Source organism: Poecilia mexicana, unplaced genomic scaffold, assembly GCF_051168715.1.
Source record: "Poecilia mexicana isolate PSO_F unplaced genomic scaffold, ASM5116871v1 scaffold_2, whole genome shotgun sequence".
Lineage (NCBI taxonomy): Eukaryota > Metazoa > Chordata > Actinopteri > Cyprinodontiformes > Poeciliidae > Poecilia > Poecilia mexicana.
In genome coordinates, this window is record NW_028263371.1 from 16,917,172 (window position 1) to 16,939,770 (window position 22,599).

The 22,599-nt window shown below is 43.6% G+C and overlaps 1 protein-coding gene across 2 annotated transcripts in view; it reads left to right on the top strand.

Moving 5' to 3' along the window:
• Window positions 1–22,599, top strand: part of kdm6a (lysine (K)-specific demethylase 6A) — a 41,683-nt gene that overhangs the window by 14,825 nt on the left and 4,259 nt on the right. The window contains exons 1-17 of one of the 2 annotated variants that reach the window (XM_015006082.2): window positions 758–1,567; window positions 4,746–4,800; window positions 5,138–5,172; window positions 6,729–6,822; window positions 8,644–8,770; window positions 10,075–10,173; window positions 10,866–11,085; window positions 11,486–11,626; window positions 14,008–14,100; window positions 14,198–14,275; window positions 15,066–15,173; window positions 15,257–15,658; window positions 16,550–17,394; window positions 20,613–20,742; window positions 20,844–20,949; window positions 22,137–22,342; window positions 22,434–22,486. In XM_015006082.2, the coding sequence (XP_014861568.2) occupies window positions 6,774–6,822; window positions 8,644–8,770; window positions 10,075–10,173; window positions 10,866–11,085; window positions 11,486–11,626; window positions 14,008–14,100; window positions 14,198–14,275; window positions 15,066–15,173; window positions 15,257–15,658; window positions 16,550–17,394; window positions 20,613–20,742; window positions 20,844–20,949; window positions 22,137–22,342; window positions 22,434–22,486 (2,657 nt within the window). In that variant the 5' untranslated portion in view covers window positions 758–1,567; window positions 4,746–4,800; window positions 5,138–5,172; window positions 6,729–6,773. Of the gene's footprint in view, window positions 1–757; window positions 1,568–4,745; window positions 4,801–5,137; window positions 5,173–6,728; window positions 6,823–8,643; window positions 8,771–10,074; window positions 10,174–10,865; window positions 11,086–11,485; window positions 11,627–14,007; window positions 14,101–14,197; window positions 14,276–15,065; window positions 15,174–15,256; window positions 15,659–16,549; window positions 17,395–20,612; window positions 20,743–20,843; window positions 20,950–22,136; window positions 22,343–22,433; window positions 22,487–22,599 lie in introns of those variants that run through there. The other variant, XM_015006079.2, reaches the window with a different exon arrangement.

Consider the following 22,599-nt stretch of genomic DNA (forward strand, 5'->3'; position numbering starts at 1 on the left):
GTCTATTTCCTCCCCTCCACCCCATGTTCGTTCATTCGCCCTCTCCTCCCACTCCAGGCGGCATTTCCTGTATTTTCAAACCCAAAGCGTGACAGGTTAGGTGGCAAGGTGAGTTTAATTAATCTATTAAACTCACTGAAGATGAATACATAAACTAAAAGCTGGGTTGTAGACATTTTTATAAGCATATTTGTGAGCCTGCCTCTTTGTTATTACATTCAATATAATTTCAGATTTTTCTATAACTTTTCTTCTGGTTAACTTAGAAAGTGAGCTATTATTGTTACAGGTTAGTTTTCTAAACTACAAAAAAGCAACTGTTAGGGATGCTCAAATATGAAAAATTGGACTGATACTGATATCTGATAGTAACACCGGTATTATGCCAGATTTACCAATATTTCATTTTAGAATTTTTTTAATCCGATTACTCGATTAATCGTAAGAATAATCGATAGATTACTCGATTACTAAAATATTCGTTTACAACAGCCCTAGACAAAAGCAGTAGTTTGACTACCTTGGTCAAACATGTAAAAACTAAACTGTAACAAGCCTTCTTTCAAATGTCTGAGAGTGTAATTAGGAATTCTAAATAAAATGTAAAATAAAAAATGCATTACGTCGCTCAGAGTAAAAAGGATAGAATTAGACAGAATAGATCTGCCCTTACAGCTCGGGCTTATTATCTGTACGCACCAATACAGATGTTGATATCGGATCCGTTCCTCTCTACTAATTCATCTTAGTGGCAGCATGTAGTCATTAAATAAGAGGAGTCCGAGGATTGAACCTTGGGGTACACCTCATGTGATTTCTGCCTACTCTGATGAGAAATCCCTGTGAGCGACATTGAGACCAAATCAGGCCCTCTCTGGCTGCAGCTAGTGTTGCATTGAGCAGGCTGCTCATGCTGTTTGTCCTTAATTTTGGATGCTGCCCTCCCTCTCGGTCCTGAGTCACTGCTAGCCGCTCACAGACTATCACAGCCACACACTCCCACCAACAGAATCTCACACATGCCTGCCCCAGTTACCTACAGGGAGGAGTAGGCGCCTATTCAGAGGAACGGGGACACAATAAAGGTAGAGAAAGAAGGGAAGACGTGAACGATCCTGATCAGATGCTGAACCTGTTGCATTCCCATTAGGAACCAAACGTTACATACGTCGCACCTGTCCTCATCAATCCCACCTGCGCTCGTTACGTCAGCTCAGGGGAAACGTGTTTGTGTGCTGTTGCCTCCCGCAGCTGCAGAGAACAGATCTGAGGAAGGAGGGGAAGCTGGTGCGCGTGTGTGTGCGTGCTTTGAGGTATTGTGTGTCATCTCCGTGCTCTCTCCTCTGCAGCCGTCTGCTGAATGGTAATCAGTGACACCAGGAGAGAGGAGGAGGGAGGGAGGGGAGACAGATAAAAAGAAAGACAGCAGAGAGACGGGGGAGAGAATGAGGAAAGCAAGATGTGAGGAGGGAGGTGGAATGCCAAGCTGACAATCCTGCGGCATTATCTGGCCGGCTGTAGAGCGAGTGTGAAGGATAGAGAAGTCTGAGGAAGACCCGCCGTCTAGGTAACGCCTTTTAGTCTCTGAAATCAAGGCATGTGGGATTTGGTGATGTTTTTTTTTTTTTAACTGCTAATGCTTGACTTTTAAAACGCCACTTCATTGTGAGCTGGTTCCTTTCATTTGTTCATGCAGTAATTTGGATAGGTTTTATCTGCCTGACGTTTACTGTGAGTGTAGCAGAGCCTGGGGTAGGAGCTATGTTTAGCCTCGGCCTGGATGACGGATAACAGCGCGCGCCTCGTCAGAAATCCTCACGGATTTGCCAGAGGAGTACCTTCTGGCTGTTTGTGGTTGCAGCGGGTTCTAGTCCTCAGAACGTGACCCAGATACTGTCGGCTCCTTTCCGAATGCGTGAACCCGCACAGGGTCACGCTGCCTGTCACCTTGAAGCCACCTACAGATGTAGAGACGGAATTCCAATTTTTGGTTGAGTTGAACCCAGTCTAATGTCTCCCTGACAGAAGAAGACATAAGACCAGCTTTTAAAAGGATTTTTTTTTATTTCTAGGTAACCTGCCCTTAGCAACAGAGGCGATGTCACAATGTGTGAGAGAGCAGTTGATGTAAAACAGGCTTTTAGCAATCTATTGAAGACGGATTAAATGAACATGCAGTGGATATTTTAAACTGTTATATGCGTCTTATATATGCAGTAGACACAAATCTTTCAGTCTAGTGATTCGATTCAAAGGGTTTTCGATTCAGAAACCAAATTTCCCTTTCAGTCTGGAGATTGTTTAAATTGTGAGTGACAAGAGGAAAAGACGGTATACACCAACTTCCATCAGTTTCGGCCCCGTTTACACGACAATGATCCAACGAAAATGGAATTTTTGTTTCGTTTCTATTAACACGTTTACATAAAGACTTTCTAATTACAATCTTTGTTTACACAGAAATGGCATAAATCGAAAAGGTGTAATGCCCCTGCCATGCCAATAGTTGGTGCTAGGCTTGGACAAGCGAAAGTTTTTCCTCATCATCGACTACATTGTTTACAAAGTTATCAGACCACTGGCTTGTTCTCCCAGGTCACGTCTAGGAGCGCCTCCTCGACGTGTTTCTTCATTGCGTACATCCACGAATTAACGGAGTGGAGCTGTACGAGATCCTCCTGGCCTGTGTTGGTGCTGCACCAAGAACCACTGAAGGAAATGACACGATAACCGAAGGAGACACTGAGTACAACGTCCTCCTTCACAAGATGTAAACAAAAATGGAGTAGTCCGATTTTAGTGGATACAGGATTTCTCTTTTGTTTCCCCCCACTAGCACAAGTTTCTTGTGTTTGTTTTGGTTGTACTTACCCAGAACACCCTGCGCTATAGTCCGCTTATTGCTTCTGGTGTTGGCGTTGACATATGCTGCCAGAGTTCACTTCAACCAAACCTAGATTTTTTTAGGTAGACCAGAGTTTTTTTTTTTTGTTCCGCATCAGTTTGTTTGCACATTTACATCTCCCAAAACAAACTGGACTTTCTAGCCAAACAAACCAGAGTTTGATGAAAGCGGAGTAGACAGATCTGGTGTGAATGAACCCTAAATCTTCCAGGATAGACGGGTTGAAAACTGAAAGGATTCAATCAGATCAACTCTGCTAGATGACCTTTAGCCTTCCTGTTATCTGCTGGACTCACTTCGGGTCAAACATCCTAAAGTATGGATAGATGTGTGGCTTTTCCTGAACTTGGCTCTTCATAGCTGATGTCTGCAGAAGGTTTTGTGGTCCCTCTGACTGCATGTCCTCCTCTCTGGTAGATAATAATGATGGCTACCTTTCCTTCATTTTTAGTCCTACAATTTCCACACTGGAGTTGCTGCTGACCCGATCTGGTACCAGTTATAATCTGTTGTTTATGAATGAGACAGTTCAGCCTGCTGGATTTGGTCAGGTCTAACCATTTTCTTGAGGTTTGCTTCTTTCACTCCTAAAATAACGTAGAAACATCTGTTCTTTGTCTGATGATGGAACTGGCCCTCTGTTAGTGCAGCTGCACATCAATGTTTGGATGACTTGAAGGTCTTTTCATGTTGCCTGTTCAGGTCATGCTGTTGAGTGTTGCCACTGGAGATTAAATGGATGACAACCAGTATGTGTCTTTCTGTGATGTGGCAGCCAAGCTGACTGCCTCAGACATGGAGGGCACATTGAAGGGGTATTTTCCAGGCACATAGTGCCATTTTATGGCACCATCAGGTAGCTATGGCTATGTTCACTCAGCAGGTCTTGATGTCAAATTCGGATTTTTTTTGTTGATAAAATTCAATTTTGTTTGCGTGGTCCTTCATGCTACAAATTAAACCCGACTGCAGAAACTTCTGTGTGAATGATTTCTGACCCCAAACTGACCCACATGTGCAGAAGAATGTTGAGGTCACACAGCAGCGCTCTGTTTACGAAACAGTCCGTTATCTTGAACTGTTATAAAAACGTACTGTATGTCAAACATGACTAAAAACAAAATGTTGACTTTGCAGTTTAACACTTTAAAATTGGGCCTCAGTCTCTTTAAGAAGCGTCTGCTTTTTCTGACACTGCGCCTTCAGGAAGTCATCACAACAACATTCTTAGGAGTGTTGCACTGAGAAGTGTTTCACCAGGTGTTTGCTAAATGTTGTTGACTAGTTTGAAGGAACTGAATGGAGGGGGAAGGCTTTGTGAGGAGACTTCAGCTCCAAGGCAGAGCGTTGAGAGCAAACGTTTAGGCAGCCCTGAACGGTTGACGCAGGCAATTCAAGGATTTCTCAGACATGCATGAAAGTTTGAAGAATCAAGACTCCAGGGGTACGTTTTTGTTGAGGGAATAACACCATAAAGCTCAAATAAAGTAAATTTTAGGGTGGTGTTTTCCTGCAGAAATGGCAGTTCTGGTGATGCGTTCAAAGGCGGTGTAAGAAACGATCTCTGTGTTTCCTGTGGTGGCGGGGTTCAGAGTTCGGGCTCCATCAGATAAAACCTGTCTGGTTCAGCCCTGCAGCGTCCGCCGTCCTCTCATGTTCCAGTCACCCGGGTTTGTTCACGGTTTGTTGGGGATCAGACTGGAGCAGCGCTCGTATTTCCATCAGATATTGGCCCACGGATTTTTTTTTTTTTTTTTTTTTAATGACACAAATCACACAGACATGAGATCCTGTTTCCATAAAAACAACCAAAACCCTTTTTCTTCTTTTGTCTCTGCAGCATTTCCAGCTGGCATTGATCGACTCTAATCTCTGCACCTTGTCCAAAGCTGAAAGTAAGTCGTAGCTAGAAGCCGAAGCAGTGCGGCGCTGCAAGATGGAGCTTTAACTAGTTATACTCCAACCTCGCCATTTCCCTGCCGACCGCACTAGCACTAAGACGCAGGTTGCCTAGGAGACAGCACGAGGAAGGAGCTGAAAAGACTTCCTGACACATCACACATGCAGACTGTGATTTCAGATTACATGATTACACTGGAGAGTGTTAAACTCCCCCCGCCCATCTGCGCTCCATACTGCTGGCAGTCTGTTTTAATGGACGTCCTCAGGGTGGATGGGAAATCTCCCAGATTGTCGTCATGGTTAATTTCTTCTTCTTTTTCTGTCTTCCAGTTCAGTTCCACATCGCCCATTTGTATGAAATCCAGGTAAGCAGATCACATTTGAAATGATTCCCTGCTGTGTTAGTGACGGCATATTAGAGCCACTGTAGATAGAAAATTTCTGACTTCTGAGATTTACCTCAAATTTTCTTTGTTCCTTTTTCTGAGCTCCAAAAGTCACAAATTTGTGAGACTAAAAGTATGAGAAATTTTAAGATGGATTTAAAATATTTTCTAGAGAAAATAATAAAACTGTCTGAGTCAAGTTGTAAATTAATGAGAAAAAAACGTTCAGCTCAGAAAGTTTTTTGAAAAAAAAAAAAAGTGGAAATTTCCTGGCCGCTGACAGTCAAATATCCGTGAGAAACAAACTCAGAAATTTCTAAATTAGTTTCATATATTTTCCACTAAAAAAATTGCTGAAATTGTTTGTGTCACTGATTGAATAATTGCGAGAAAAATACTCCAAAACTTTGAAATTAGTTTCACATATTCTCTAGAGAAAACATGCAGGTTTTCTCAGCTTGTAAAGTCGAATATTTTTGACTTTTTGATCCCAGAAGACTCCCATGTCTGTTTCAAGAAAAAGTCCAGGATTAACCTCACAATTTCCATTTTTTCTCCCCTCGCAAATCACATTTTTTTGAGCTTAGAGAATTTACTCGTTTCTTATGCAAAATGTCTGAGTTAACCTCAGAATTTGAGTTTCTTGGACTCTTTTTCTACCTACAGTGGCCCCAATAAGCCATCATATCTCCCACTTACAAATTGACCTGCAGATTTCTGAAGGTCTTAATAATAATAAATTGTTTTCCAGGCTTCACTGCTTGCATGTATATTGTGCTTCCTTTCCTTTAGCTATATTGTAGATATTTGTCCAGTAAATTCAAACCTTTACTTCAATTAGAGACAGGCTGGTGTTCATCAGGCTGGTGGGAGTTGATGAACTGGTTCAGATCGGTTCATCTGCACTCTGACAGATGGCAGTTTTGTAAATTTGCTGGGATAAAACTTTCAATTCTTGAAATTTTCAAGTCTGTTTTTTTTTTTTATTTATCAAAATTTCAAGAATTTTCATGAATTTAAAAAGTTGAAAACTTTTTACTTTTAAGACTAAAAAATTTTCTAGAATATTTCAGATCAATATCAAAATTTAATTTATATTTGGCAGAAATGAGCTGCTTCCCCCCCTGTTTTCAATGCCCCCAATACGCCATCGTACTATATTCTTGAAATTAAACAATTAAAAAAAATTGGTAGCCTGATCCTAAAAATCCAAATCCATATCAATCGCAGAAGGATGACTGAAATAAAAGGCACTGTTTGAAAAATATTTTCCATAACCTCTAAATTATTAATTTTTTTTTTTTTTAGAAAAACCATTACCATTTTTTTTAATGCAATTTTTTGTCCTGTCTGTCTCTGGCAGTCGTGTGGCGTCTGGCCTGTACTATTCCTCCCCTTCCTCTAAATTAGTGGCTCTGTCTGGTCATTAGCAGTGTGAGGACGACTGCTGCCTTTGTGTCCAGATAGGGCCATAAAACGCCGTGTCTCCTGTCTGCCTCTAACTGCCTCTGCGTCTCAATCTGTCTGTCCCACAGAAGAAACACAGAGCGGCGAAAGACGCGTATGAGAGTCTGCTGCAGATGGAAAACCTTCCTGCTCAGGTGAAGGCCACCACGCTGCAGCAGCTGGGTAAGTGGCTCCTCCTGGTCCGTTATTTCCTCCTATGGGTCAAAGTTGTAGCAAAAGTGCTGCAACTTATCCTGGTTTGTTTTGGTTTCCCATCCCCCTGCCTTGACGATAAAACGTGTGTGTGTATGTGTGCGCGCACGCGTGTGTGTGTGCATGCGTACTTCAGGCATAAAGTTTTGGTCTTTGAGAAGATGGTGTTTTTTAGAGGACAAATTTATTAGTAAAACTGGTCCAGTTGTGTTAGAGGACAGAAGTTACTGAGACTGTAGGAAAGATTTTTGTGTATTATAACAAATATTTATTTTTTTTAATAGTTGTAGAAATCTTCCTGCTCTATGCTATGCTGCAACTGGATCCCCACAACATATCCTGTTGTCAGTGCTAGGCTAGTTAGCATGGCCACCGATAACGGTAGATAAATAGTGTAAAGGATAAACAGAAAGTTGTTACTGCCATTAGTACACCAGAGTGATTGAAGGCACCAAGACCCTCCCCTTGGCTCTGATTGGTTGTGACACTTCCTCTTGGCTCAGGGAGGGAGTGAAGGAGATGAATGGTTTATCTGTCTCATCCTGTCATGACATTGTAACAATTTTAACAAGTAAACGTTTTTTGTGGTTACATACTGCAGCTTTGTCGCCATATTGTTTTACACTGCAATGCATTCTGGGTAGATGACGTATGCTAGGCTCTACAGCTCTAGCGCCATCATTTTTGTGAGCTACTTCTCAATGAAATGTTTATAAAAACGTTGTTAAAGACTTAATAGAGGACTGATGATGTGGTGACTTCCTCATGTTTGATGTAGCCAGCATTTTTATGACAACTGAAGGCAGCACAGCTACTTGATTGTGCTATGAAATGGGACTATGTGGCTGGAAAATACATAATACTGCCACATTTAAGAGCAAATTTAGCATCAGTTGGCTAGATAAGGTTTGTTTTTGCCACTGGCTCACTTCTGTTGCCAAAAAAAGAAAAGCTAGGCATTGTGGGAGTTGAGGGTGTAGAGAGCACATAGCTACTGCCAAGAGTCACAAACAGAGCCCAGAAATATCACAATTTATGTTATGCTTTATTGTAATACAGCAGATCCCTCAATCATCCCTCATATTTATAGTTTTTTTTCATTATTAAATATTATTAAAGGTGGCATCAAAAAGGTCTTAAGTCTTAAATTTGACTTGCTGAAATCTGCAGCTACCCCAGTAAATCTCCTGCTCCTCAATAAAACCACATCAAATCAAACCAATCTGCTTCTCCTGCTCTGCTACTGCATCAAAACAAGGCTTCGACAGCCACACTCACTAAGTACTGCTAATCATTGCCTGCTGGGGGTTTCCATGGTGACGATTGGAGCATGCTTCAGGTGTATAGGAGGATGTGGAGGGGAGAAGAGTTGGGCTGTGATTGCTTTGGTCTGTCTCCCAGAGCGACCTTGTTTGTTGGAAATGGCTTGTTACAGCTTGGTGTGTGTGTGTGTGTGTGTGTGTGTGTGTGTGTGTGTGTGTGTGTGTGTGTGTGTGTGTGTGTGTGTGTGTGTGTGTGTGTGTGTGTGTGTGTGTGTGTGTGTGTGTGTGTGTGTGTGTGTGCTTCAAATGAAGCCTTTTGAAGAATGCCACTTGCCTTGCTTTGTCCGTCCTTCTCCACTGTTCGGTTAAAGTTCCTTAAGGGGACGGGGGCCCGGGTGGAGTCGGCCGTCTCCACAGCGGCGCACGTTTTGTCTGGATGGAGGCTCATTGTTCCGGCCCGTACCAGGTTCCACTGCAGCTCAGAGGAGCTGTTGAAGACTAACAGCTGATCTGCTCTGCTGCTCGTTAGGCTGGATGCATCACACCGTGGAGCAGCTGAGGGAGAAGGACTCCAAGGGCTGCTACGCCATCCAGTGTCTGCAGAAGTCTTTAGAAGCAGACCCCAACTCCGGCCAGTCCTGGTACCTTCTCGGCAGGTACGCCTTAAAGCTTTTTGACGTTGGCTGCTTCTGTTGGGAATACACACGACAGTCAGGTTGTTTACATCCGGAAAATTTCACACATACGGACAATGTTGGAGGGCATAAACACAATTCTTTTACATGCCATCCAAAGCCGGGCTGCCGCGGTAGAACAGTTCACAAATGAAACCTGGAGATGGAGTGTTATTGATGTTGTGCAGTGTGCCACAGCAAAGGGAAAACGATGCAGAAAAACCATTGAAGAGCAACTCTAAACTATTCGTATTCTCCTACGCACAACTCCATCACCATAGCAACCAACTGACAACAGCTTCCATGGGTGTATCAGGATTTAACACCAAAAAATATTCATAGATTTCCAACACAAACATCCAGTCTGTTACAGTTTTATGTTTTCAGGCTTGATGTTTATTTTGTGATTGCTACTTTGACAACTTGACAGATGAAACCAGTGAAGGTCATCGTCGCCGAGTAGCTTTTTGTCCCTGGGTGGCAGGACACATTGGGTGCGTTCACACTGCAGCCTGAAGTGATTCAATTCCGATTTTTTTGCCGGGCCCGTTCACACTGCCAGTAAATGCGACCTGTATGCGTTCTGCAGTCTGAACGGGCAAACGACCTGAAAGTGTCCCGCATGCGCAGTAGAGGGCGCAATAGCGTCAGCATTCTCAGTGTTCTGCCAACTGCCATAAAAAGAAGAAGTGCTCAGTGTTTGCGGAAGTAAACATGGAGGCTAACGGTGGAGCTTAGCTTACACATTTGAAGTTGTTGTCCGGCCGGAGCAGCATATTAACAACTTAATCCTCATATAATCCGTCATGGTTGTTGTATTTCTTCCCCCTTGCGCATATCAGGACGCAGAATAATGAGATTTGTTGAGAATCAGTGACGTTCAGTTCGCATGAATGCGACCTGAACGTTAGGTCGCATTTGAATCGGATAGGTATCGGATATGGGTCACATTCGAAAAAGAATCCGACCTGTGCTGTTCACACTGCCATGAAAAGATCAGATACAGGTCGCATTACATCAAAAAAATCGGAATTGAGTCACTTCAGGCTGCAGTGTGAACGCACCGATTGTGTCTCAGAAACATCAGTCATTCCTGTGTCTTGGAACAAATCTGTTCTTAAGATGCAGCTCAACGTTAAACCTCGGAGATTACAACACTTTACTACTCTGGTATTGATTGATGGTCTTTTGCTGTGGCAATCTCTGTCCGACTGACATGAGTCATGAAGTGTGTCGTTTTCCTAAAATGCAATGATTTCAAGTTGGCTTTGCTTTCTGTCGGGCAGGTGCTACTCCAGTATCGGGAAGGTGCAGGACGCCTTCATCTCCTACCGCCAGTCCATTGATAAGTCTGAGGCCAGCGCCGACACCTGGTGCTCCATAGGGTAAGAGCAGAGCATGTCAGCAAGTCTGGCTGTAGAACAAGATGCAAGACTCACATTAGAGAGAGGAATCAGGTGCAGCAAAGAGCGGAAAGAATAATAAAGGTTTTATAGTTGGCTGTGTGAAAAACAAAATCCCCTGCAAAAGCTTTTGTGTTTTATACACAGAATTATGAAGAGGAAGGACAATATTAAATGTTTTAAAGGGATCCATGATTAGTTGTAATAATAATATTTGCTTGAGATATTTCAGATGTTGGAACTATACAGTAAAAATACTGCAAGGTGTTCAATTTTTATAAATGCAACTAAAATATTGTCACACGGACATCGCCGTGTTGTTTACCCTGCGGTGCATGATGTATGCTAGGTCCGTCCAGTCAGAACAGTAACTTTTGTGTGACAATATTAAACCCTTTAAATTTGAACCAGAATGTGTGGAAATGGAAAGCAATGGAGAAATGAAGATGGGGAGGACCAAACTTGTCTTTGTGTTTAGCTCCCTAAGCAAACTCCAGCTTTCCACAAGATGTACAGAAAACACAGCAAGCATGTGAATGCAGGTGGTCTGGTCAGAACCCTGAACGGCCTAGTCAAACTCCAGTGCACAGTGTAACGGCATGTGACGATTAAGAGATATAGTTAGAAAAAGTAAGTTCTGGACCGTGTCCCCTCCCCGTCCTCTCTGCTTGCAGTGTACTGTACCAGCAGCAGAACCAGCCCATGGATGCCCTGCAGGCCTACATCTGCGCCGTCCAGCTGGACCACAGCCACGCCGCCGCCTGGATGGACCTGGGCACGCTGTACGAGTCCTGTGGCCAGCTGCAAGACGCCATGAAGTGCTACATCAACGCCACGCGCAGCAAAGCGTGCCTCAACACCGCCGCCCTCGCGCAACGCATCAAACTGCTGCAGGTGGAAGCCCCGCCCTCATTTCCCCCATGCCCCGCCCCCTCCAGCCTGCTGTGTTTAATGTCGTACAGTACTTTTTGGTGTCTGTGCATTCAGGTGCTGTGATAACTGCCCAGCATTGCCAAAGCAATCAGCTTTTAAAATGCATATTGTGCTTTTTTTTTTTTTTTTTTTTGCCTTTGAACACATAGATATGAATAATGATTCATATTAATGTGTCTTTCTCTCACTTTTAAAGCATACATTCACGACATTAATCATTTCTCCTATTTTTATGTCTAGGTAGAGACGCTATTTTAGCGAGCAAGACTATTTTTTATTTTTTTTTCCCTCCTCTTTAGAGTATTTCGACTTCCAATTCAGGCTCTAAAGTTTGTTGTTTTCACACAATTTCTCCTCCCAGGCTCAGTTGTGTAACCTTCACCCAAGTAGTCTACAGAATAAGAGTAAAATGCTTCCTTGTATTGAGGAGGCGTGGAGCCTTCCCATTCCTGCCGAGCTCACGTCCAGGCAGGGGGCCTTGAACACAGCACAGGCGCAGCAGGTGAGAATCAGAAAGAGACGGAGCGAGGCCCCGTTTTTTTTTTTGTTTTGTTTTGTTTTGTTTTGTTTTTTCAGTAGATGTCAGATTGTTAGAATTGTCGCTAACTCTCCATGCAGAGCAATTCCTGTCCCACGTTTCTTGTAATTTTTGTCCACTCATTGCAACTCATTCAGCAAACTCAGATGCTTGGACATGCGTGCCTTGCAAAAAGCATTTTGTCTCATTAAAATGTCCATTTATTTTATGGGATTGACCCACTGAGTCCATGATTTACAGAAGCTCAGATCGCCAATCGTTGTTCTTGGGAAAATATCTCAAACTGTGTCAGGTTTGTTGGAAAGGATCTCAATATGGGGGCGTAGATCTGTTCTTTAATTAGGCCATTCTAACATATTAACCCACCCTAATCTAAACCATCAGTCTGCTAGCATTCCAACCTAAAAAGACATTTTTACTCTCGATCTAGCCAGATAAAACTCTTTTAGAGCCATACGTGTGAAGTGACCTAGTTATCTGTACTTTAACTAGGCCATGCTGTCACATCTGCCCACCTTAATCTAAAACAGGGGTCTGCAAGCATTGCAACCCAGTCTTAAGGTGATTCCTAAGACTGTGGGACCGTTGTCATGGTCAGACAACGGGGAAACAATGGGAGTGTCCTGCCAGATCGTCAGTTCCTGAAACAACGCAAAAAAAACGCTCTCATAAAAGCACACGCAGAGTCAGTGCGATCTGTCTGGGACCCCACACAGAGCAAAAAGCATACACGTATGTTTCCACCTAATAAAAAAAAAAAGATCTAAAAATGTTTTACTAGTTTGAGGAAATTCAATATAACTATTGCAGAAATAAACCTTAAGAACTGTGGAAAACCTACATTGAGACGCCGTGTTCAGGGTGATGCCTGCTCAGTTTTTATCATTTTTTTTCATGTGGGTCAGAAGGTGCGGTGTCTGTCTGACCAAAACATCTTCTTCCATAATTATTCTCCTTCCATTTCAGATTTATGCTACTTTGTGTTGGTCTATCTCATAAAATCCAAATCAAAGTTTTAATGTTCTGCGACAAAATGTGAGTAATAAAACTATTTTTGCAAGACATTGCATGTAAAGGTTTGGATGCATGAATTTATTTCAGCAAAGTGACAATCATTCATCCCAGCTTGTCTGTTTTTGTGACGGATGTAAAAGGTTCTATAATTCTGTTCCTCTACAACCTAAAGAGGATTTCTTCTCTTAGGCCAGCCAAATGAAACTCGTTTCCAGCCGCAAATGTCACAAGATGCTTAGAAAAAAAGACAATTTACAATTTTAGATATAACTTACAACTTTATTGTAAATTTTATGCCAATTGTTTACTATTTTTACCATCGACCTGCCAGGGGGCTACAGATGAAAATTAGTCCTAGTGGCTGAAGCTGGTATACGTCCATGATTTTAATGCACTTACGTTGATGAATATACACTATCCCTTATAATATACAAATATCTACTCTCAGAAATGTATGTTTCAAGAACTACTATTTTATTTACATTTTGATGAATTAAACAAAATTTAGCGAAGAGATTTTTTTTCTACTATAGAATAGAAAATTATGCAACAAAAAATGTAAGAAAACTAGATTTAAAACCATTACTGGTATTCTTCTTGTCATTCTGTGTCGAAATTCAACAGGGCGTTCACACATCCTTAAAAAGTCCTTAAAAGTCTTAAATTTGTGCGGCTAAAATCAAGGCCTTAAAATATGTATATTAAATTCATTCACCCTTGAATATGTTAGTCACAGATCTTAAATTTTGTAAATTAAAATAAATGAATAAATAAAATTCTTGAGACTTTATCAAAAGTTGGAGTTGCACTAGCACATGTTACTGCATTGTGTAACTCAAGGCAGTTGAAGCTACCGGTAAGTAGCTGCTAATCTAGCTAGCTTGCTAGTTTCATGGGCGCACAAAGCCAAGTTCTGTTTTTGCTTGGTTATAATGCAGCGAGTTTCCCCAACCACCCTTATATTTAGAGTTTCTGTCTGAAATTTCATCTAAGGTGGCATTTAAAACGGACTTGAAAGTCTTAAATTTGACTTGCTGAAACCTGGAGACAACCAATTTTTAGCCAAAGTTATTAAAAGTCTTTAATATTAAAACCACGTTAGACCAAACAGTAAATCAGAACAATTCAGCTTTATTTTCTGGCCACAACCCATTAGGATCCGGGAGTTTTGTGGGATTGAATTGTTTTAAAATCCATGTGCATGTAGATGTTGTAACACTGTCGTCTTTCAGTGTCCCTGCAGAAAAGTTTAAAGCCTGTTTGAGCTTGTGGGTTGTTTCTGCTCTGACTGCGGTCCGTCCTCTGAAGCAGTGTCTCTGCTGGATCCACAGGCTTGTAAAGGGGAGGGAGGCCCGTCCGCCAGCAGCCACACCGACCCGCTGGCCAGTCCTGCTAAAAAGAAACGCACCGCCAGCCAGGTCAAGGTACTGCAGAGAGCCCGGAGGGGAGGGGTCATCACAGCTGAAGGGGCGGGGCTTGAGAAGGAGAGCTCACACAGGTTTGTTTTTGTGTCATCCTCAGGGTGCCGCCGACTCGTTGGCAAACGGATCCAATCAGCAGCAGGTCCCCGGCTGGTATCTGACGCCACAGAAGATCCAGGTAGGCAAACTTCTCAACATTTAAGAGCGTCTGGTGTTTCCTGTTGAAGTGAATTGGGGTTTATTAGTTCTGTTGCAAAAGATCATGACCGAGCTGTTCCTCTGCTCAGAAAAATTCTCATCTTCAGCGCCAAAAATTAGGGGGAAAAAACCCCACGGAAATCACTTCAGCTGCATTTTAATTGGCAATATGAAAAATGTTGAAGTGTTTGATGGAAAAAGGACAGACATTACGCATGCAAAATCTGCAGTCTTTACACTTTAAGAGATGAAAGATTTGTACACTTAGCGTTGATTTATCAAAAATTTATTATAATGTATATATGCACATATATATTCTAACTTATAGACACGTTGCAACGTCGCGCCTTGCATGCGAGATCCCATCCTCCAGCGTGTGTGTGTGGCATAACCGACAGAGCGATGAAAAAGATTAAGTGGGTTTGATTTGTTCAACAGTTTTTCTGCGTCATTTGCCCTTTGCTGTGACGCTCTGGACTAAATTAATAACGGCTCCGTCTCCAGGTTTCATTTAGTTAATGGAATTGTTCTACCGCGGCAGCGCCGCTCTGGATGGAAAGTAAAGGAATCGTCTCCAGCGTTGTGAGCACATGCAAAATCTGCGGATGTGAACAACAACATGCAACGTGTCTAAATAAATCATAAAAATGTTCCTCAAAATGAAAACCAATCAAGCAAACCCGGGTTTTTTTCTTCTTTTTTTTTTGACTCTCCAATTAAAACTACTGATCTTGTGCTGAGTTCACTGAACAGTGTTGTGTAACTTGCAGCTGTTGGATCATTTACGGAGCAACCGGGCCAGCCTCACGCCCCCCCGGCAGCACATGCTGGAGCAGCTGGAGAACCAGTTCTCCCTCATGCAGCAGCATCAGCAGCAGGTGGGTTTGACTTTTCCATTAAAGACCCGCTAAATGTGTGTTTAGCATCAGAGCTGGAGTGTTCTTCTTCTGCTGTGCTTCAGATGAGGCAGCAGGCTGCTGCAGCAGCAGCAGGCGGCCAGCCGCGGTCCGGCCTCCCCAACGGCCCATCAGCGGACCCCCCTCACAACCCGGGACTCTCCCACTCCTCTCCTAAAAATCACGCAGCCGGTCGACCCCCCCTCACCCCCCAGCCCACAGCCAACGGATCCTGTTCGAGTCCTTTGGCGGGTCTGCCAGGACACCTGGACCTTAAAAATGCCAGGGCGGGGCTGGGCAGCGGTGGTGGCGCGAGCAACGGAAACGTGCCTTACCCGCAGCAGAACTCTCTACCTCACACCTGCACCGCCACCAGTCAGCCCAGCACCACCAGCAGCAGCACTAACACCAGTCCCAGTCACGCAGACGAGACCTGGAGGAGCCAACCACGCAACACTACCACTCAGGTACCGCACCGCTTCCTGCACCGATCCACTTCTTTCACTTTAGATACCAATATCAGAGGCTAAGTATCGGCTGATTCCAGTCCAATACAGAAAAACAGCAGTGAATTGACTTAAAGAAGTTGGATTATACAAAAAAATAACTTCTTCTGAGCTTAGCATCATGTTATGACTTTATTCCCTCATCAAAAACATACCAAGCTTCAGCCTCACAGAGCAACCCTTCCTCACTCAGCTCCTTCAGACTAGCCAGCAGTAATTAGCAAACACCTGGTGGAGCTGCACATCTGCTGATCTCATTATAGGAGCTACTTCTCAGTTCAACGCTGGTGAAAATATTGTTAAAGGGTTAATAGAAGAGCCATGCTGTGATGACTTCCTGAAGGCAGAGTTTCAGAAAGAGCAGGAGCTTCTTAAAGAGACAGAGGCCCAATTTCAAGATACTAAATTAAAGTCATACTTGACATATGTAGCATTTTTAGAAATAAAGCTAACAGTTACTTGATTGTGTTATAAAATGGCACTAAATGCCTGAAATACATAATACTGCTCCTTGAAAAATATTTTTTCTAAACACAGACATTAATGTTCTAAATTACAAATTTCTTTGATAACTGCACCAGTAAAGACACTTAAATACACAAATAGCTTCACAAGCTTGGTTAAACATGTAAACAACTTTAACTGCTGGGCTACTTTAGTCAGACATGTAACAAAATCAGGAATTCTGAATATAATGTAAAATAAATAATAAAGCACTATGTCGATCAGAGCATAAAGCATAGAGTTGGACTGAATAGATCTGTCCTTATGGATCTAGATATTACTAGATCTACTCACTCATAAACATGGATCTGTTTTCTGGGTTCTGATTCTGGTTTGTTTTCCCAACAGGGGCTTCTAAAAGGTCCAGGTTCCCATCCGGCAGGTCCTGATGGAGAACCCCCTTTCTCCTCCTCTTCCTCCCCGTCTCAGACCTCCTTCTCCTCCTCCGGCATTCTGAATCAGGTTGGACTCTGCTCCGGGCCCTGCACTGCCTCCTCCTCAGCCTCCTCCCTTTCCCCCACCTCCCCCCAGACCACGCCCAACCACTTGTCTTCGCCTCCCCACTCCGCTACTACCTCAGGGGTACACACCAAAGATGCGACGGCGGCGCCTTCCGGGGACAAAACCGGCAGCACCGTCCCCGCTGCCGTTCCGCCACCAGGTCCCGAGGCGGCCGGCGGGCATCATGGAGGAGCGCCCCGCAGCCCTGGCTCCGCCTCCCGGCAAGGACTGACTAATCATGTCCAGCCGCGGGTGCAGGAGCGCTCCGCCAGCCCGCCGCAGCCCGCATCCCCGGCCGCTGGTGCAACGCTCACTTCAGACAATCCTCAACTCTCAGCCTTTGTAAAGGGAAAAGCCAACGCTACCAGTAACCACGACGACAGTAACCATGGAGGGTCTTCCTCAGAGAAAATAAACCACGTCCTCCCAGCTCTCCACGCCAAGCCGGAGCACTCGGCGGCTTCCTCCCCGCTGTCGGTCGCCCCGACGCCCTCGCCGTGCTCGGCGGACCCCCACACCGCCAGCGGCCCCTCCTGCCTCAACAGCCCGTCCAACAGCCAGGGGCCCACGCTCAACGGGAAGAGCCCAGAGGACTCCCGGAGCCCGCAGAGAAAGACGCTGCCTGCTGGACTGGCTCCATGGTCGTCGGTCTCCATCTACCCCAGCTCCAGTGAGGTGCTGAAAGCCTGCAGGTCAGGAGCTGCTTTCATCCTCTCTGCTCTGGAAACCTCTGAGTTTACCTTGAAACATCAAAAATAATTCCTTTCTGCAGCTCTACAGATTGACAAGTGACTCCTGTTGTCTCTGGTGTCCAGTGACTGCAAATAAACAAACTCCATGCAGTTTTACTGGGTGTCCACGCACCCTTAAAGGATATTCATTTTGCATATATAAAATTAAGACTTTAAAATGTCTTGAATTACAATTATGTTAGTTGGCCTCAGATATGTCACTCACGTCTGTTGTAGCAGGACTATTGACTTGTAGAGTCACATGTAGTGACTTTTCTGTCAGTTAAAGATTTGAGTTGCTTGCAGACATCTGATGTTCTGCTCTAGGCAGTTGATGCTACCGCTAACTGGCTCAGTGTTTCTCAACCCTGGTCCTCACCGCCCCCTGTCCTGCATGTTTTAGATGCTTCCCTTCTGCCACACACCTGAATTGTATCTCTGGGTGATTAACAGGCTTCTGCAGTACTTGATGGTCATGCAATCATTTGAATCAGCTGCTCTGGAATAGAGGCACATCTAAAACATGCAGAGCAGGGGGGCTGTGAGGACCAGGGTTGAGAAACACTGAACTAGCTGCTAGTATAAACTTGCTAGCTAGCTTTTTATGCTGCTGTTATGCTGGTTAGCTTTTTTGTGCTACTGACATACCCTTGCTTGCTAATTAGCTTTTTATTTATTTATTTATTTTTTGGCATCCATGAAGGGTTAAGTGCAAATATATTGCGTGTTGACTGGACAGCGTTGGTGTTTGCCATTGGCTGACTTCCGTTACCAAGCTGTATGGTGTTGGGTGCATTCTGTGCGACAACACTCGGCACAGTTGGAGTTAATGTTGCAGAGCCGCTGCCAAGAGCCTCAAGCAGACCCCAGAAACATCAGCTTTCCCCCCCTGCTGCGACTAAAACTCCCCAGAAAACTGTCACCACTGCTGGCACTGATCTGAGAGCAGCATTTGGTGCATCGCGATCTCTCCAACGCTTTACTTCAATGTAAGGAACAAAAATTTGTCTTTCATGATCGACGTCTGAACTTTCTTTCATAACGGTCTTAAAATGGTCTTTTAAATCAGAGCAGAAACCCTGGTTTATCCTTCAACATTTCTCACTAGTAATGAAGTTGACCCATTGCACACAGCTGGCTGGCTGCTGCTGCTTTTGGTGCAGAGATGGTAGTTATCCTTAGTAATCTGCTTCCATATTTTACACAAGCTCTGATTTATAATTATGAGTTGCCATCAGATGATTGATCAACAGTGATTACTGGTTGAATTACCCATCAGCAGAGGCAGTTTTGTAAATGAGGAATAAAGCAGCACCTTGATGCGGCTTCAAAGATGATAAACTGTCTTCAGCATTTTACATCGATTCATGTTTAATTGATTACATTCTGCCTAAAGTTATTGTTCTTTCTTGTTCTAAAATTACAATTTGTTTTGAAATGGTTTCACACACGAAGCAGAAGGCATTGTTTAGTTGTGGCATGTTCAGAACGGGTCAGTCTGACCACCGGGGTTTTCTCTGAGGCTCTTTGGTTAGAACACGTCTTCCTCCTCAGCCGTTCTCCATTAGAACTCAAGTTTGGATCAGAACGTTGTTTGGTCCTGCGGGATCAGATGCAGGTTTCTACATTGCGCGTTTCCCCTGGAAAAGCATCAACGCGCTCTGGTGGGATGGTGGGAAGTGAGCTGTTGCGTAACGGCCTTCAGCTGCGGCCCGGTAGACGCCGTGTTCAGGTCTCGTTAGCAGAACCGTGAATTCTCTCCGGTGTGAAAGCAGAGATCTGAGGAATGAGGATGGATTTATTTTTGTGGCTCTTGGAGTCGATTTAGACGTCTGGCTTTCACCCCCGCCTCTTTATGAACTCCTGTGTGAGTGTGTTCTTGTTCAGCTATTCTTCTTGGCACTATTTCTAGCATGTTTACTAAACTTGTGAAGACCAGCGGGCCTTGGAGGTCACCGTATTAGAACTGCACTTTGGTTCCCGTGTTTCTTAGGGTCAGGGTTCAGCTTCAGGGTTGAGGTGTGAGTTTGGGCTGCAACTAACGATTATTCTAGTAATCGATTAATCTATGGATTATTCTGGGGAATAATCTGAAAAAGAGTATGACATTCTGACAGATTTTTAATTTAAGCCTTTTTTATACAATATTAGAAATACTTTGAAAGATACAAATAAATTTTCTTCAAATAAGAAAATAAACATTGTATTGCCTAAAATTCAATAACTGCATTCTTTTAGTAAATCTGAACTGCTACAACAAAGTCACTGTTTGGCTAAAACATATTTACAGGCAAAGGTTGTTGTTTTTTTTTAAGTTGAAATTGAAATGCACATGCTTTTTCTACAATGTGATGTTTGTTTGTTTTTTCTTTCAGCAAGCTTCCTTTTTTTCAGCACCATATCTCCAGTTAATGAACAATTACTGAATTAGCTAACAACTATTTCAATAATTGATTAATTACGATTAATTTAATTAGTTGTTTCAGCTCTCGTGAATTAAGTTTTAGTTAGGCCAAGATATAGATTTATGTTTTTTGTAAATGGAAATTGTTAAATCCAGCTAATACTTAATCGACTACTAAATTAGTTGATCATTTTAATAATCGATTAGTTATGATTAACCCGATTAATCATTTCAGCCCTTGTGTGAAGGGTTGGACATGGATAATGGTTAGGATCAGATGTATGGTAGTAATGGTGAGGGTTAAGGAAAATGTCTTCGTTTGGCTTAAATGCAGTTAAAATGAATGGGAGTCGGCGTGAAGTCCTAAGATGGGTAGAAGAGTGTGTGTGTGTGTGTGTGTGTGTGTGTGTGTGTGTGTGTGTGTGTGTGTGTGTGTGTGTGTGTGTGTGTGTGAGCGTAAGCCATCCATCATGCTGGACTCTCATCCCGGTCAGACATGCTGTCCATTCCAACCTTCATCTTCTCCTCTACCTCATTTATTCCATGTCAGTGTTTTCATTTAGGACTCCAGCTTCCACTGAATCACACCCACAGGAAACATGACCTACACCCCCACCTAGTGGCAGAGTGGTGCTGCATCCTCACAGCACCACTTATCACCATCACACACGTTCTTCAGCTGGATTGGTGTTGCAGCCTCGCTCTGCTGCCTGGTTTCTTGTGAGTTTTGGTGGGTTTTTTATTTTTAGCGCTGACGTCTCCCCACTGTCTGCAGGAACCTGGGGAAGAACGGCCTGTCGACCAGCAGCATCCTCCTGGACCGTTGCCCCCCGCCGCGCCCGCCCGGCCCACCCTCACCCCCACTGCCAAAGGACAAGCTCAACCCCCCGACGCCCAGTATTTACGTGCGTCCATCCACCTTATTGGAGGAGGGTTCCTCATGTCTCAGTGTGGAGAGTAACGGTCACTCTTGACGCCCCCTGCTGTCTGCTTTCTGCCTCTACAGCTGGAGAACAAGAGGGACGCTTTCTTCCCCCCCCTCCACCAGTTCTGCACCAACCCTGCCAACCCAGTAACCGTCATCAGGGGCCTGGCTGGGGCCCTCAAGCTGGGTAAGACACTCACTTCCTGTTTCAACTGTTACTCACTAGCGATGCCAAACACAGTTCAGTGTTTAAGATTTGGAAAGTGCTTGGTTTCTGTATGAACTCCTTGAAAGTGCTTGATATTTACACTGCACAGTTTTGTAATAAAATGCAATCTAACATTTGATTGACAACCTAAATTTGGAAAACGTTATTTACAGTTGAAACCAGGTCCGTCATGATTGCATACTTGGACCGGATGAAAAATTGTCCCAGAATTTATCGCAATAAACGATAATATTGTTGCTTTGAGACCATTTTCAAGTACTATATTGACAATGGTATAATAATACAAGTTTGTCTTTTCAAATATTTTTTTTGTCTCTTCTGAAGTGAAATCAGACTAAATGTCTCTTGTTGGTTAGTCAGAATCACCAAAATTACTTCTGTTTTCCAAATACCAGAAAGCTTAGTGAGAACTTTGTAAATGTTTTCTGTGCAAGTCACTTTGTACATTTAGGCATTAATTTGAGCAGGAAAGTCATGTACCTTAATGTAATGAATATGTGTTATTCCTAACGGTTCAAAAGGTTATCTTTTATACGTTTTTATGGGATTTTCTTTTAAGTTGGTGTTTTGTTCTCAGACCAGTCAGGTGTGTAAGGAGTACGCATGAAAGATTTCAAAATATAACATTTTGTAATACTTCATATTACTTTGTGCCTGCTATGTTGAATAATATCACAAGGCATTATTAACACAACTTTTTTTCAGTTCACATTTATTTATTTGTTTGTTTATTTATTGTGCTGTAAAAGTTTGCAGACTTGCCTTGAAAAAGCTTGAATTTTGCTGTGGGAAACCCTGTGCCACAGCTAACTGGGGCTGTTTTCTATGGGTGGCTTTGACATGTGCAACAGCAGCACCACCTGCTGGAGGATTATATTAGTGCACACTTCTCAATCCTGCTTGTTTAAAGATTTTTTTTTTGTTCCCTTCTTTCACTTTCTGTCACATTACAGCCACACACTTTAGCATTAGTTTTATTTTCTTGTGATTTTATGTGACAACTTAACACAAACATCCCCATGGAAACTTGAGCACATGATTGTCATTTACAGTGTTAACAAATAAAAGACCAACAAACTGGTGCTGAAATGACGCTGCTTCCAATAACAAGCTTTTCTCAATCTTTTGCGCTCACCCACACGCAGACCTGGGCCTGTTCTCCACAAAGACGCTGGTGGAGGCCAACCCCGAGCACCTGGTGGAGGTGCGGACCCAGCTGGCTCAGCCCACCGACGAGAACTGGGACCCGAGCGGGAGCAGGAAGATGTGGCGCTGCGAGAGCAGCCGCTCCCACACCACCATCCTGAAGTACGCCCAGTACCAGGCCTCGTCCTTCCAGGAGTCGCTCCGGGTCAGTGGGCGGATCAGCCTCACAGCACACCCTCATCACCTTTAGATCCTAAACTCTGCCGTTTTAAGCTGGTGGAATCTTTTCCTGGCAGGAGGAGAACGAGAAGAAGAAAGAGGTGGAAGCAGAGGCAGCTTCCTCAGACAGGTGGGTCATTTCTTCCTCCTGGTGCAGCCAGCCTCTGGAGGTAAAAACAATTACAGTCTTCCTGAGCTGTAACAGACACATTACAATAGAATATGTTAGAACAATAGAAACGG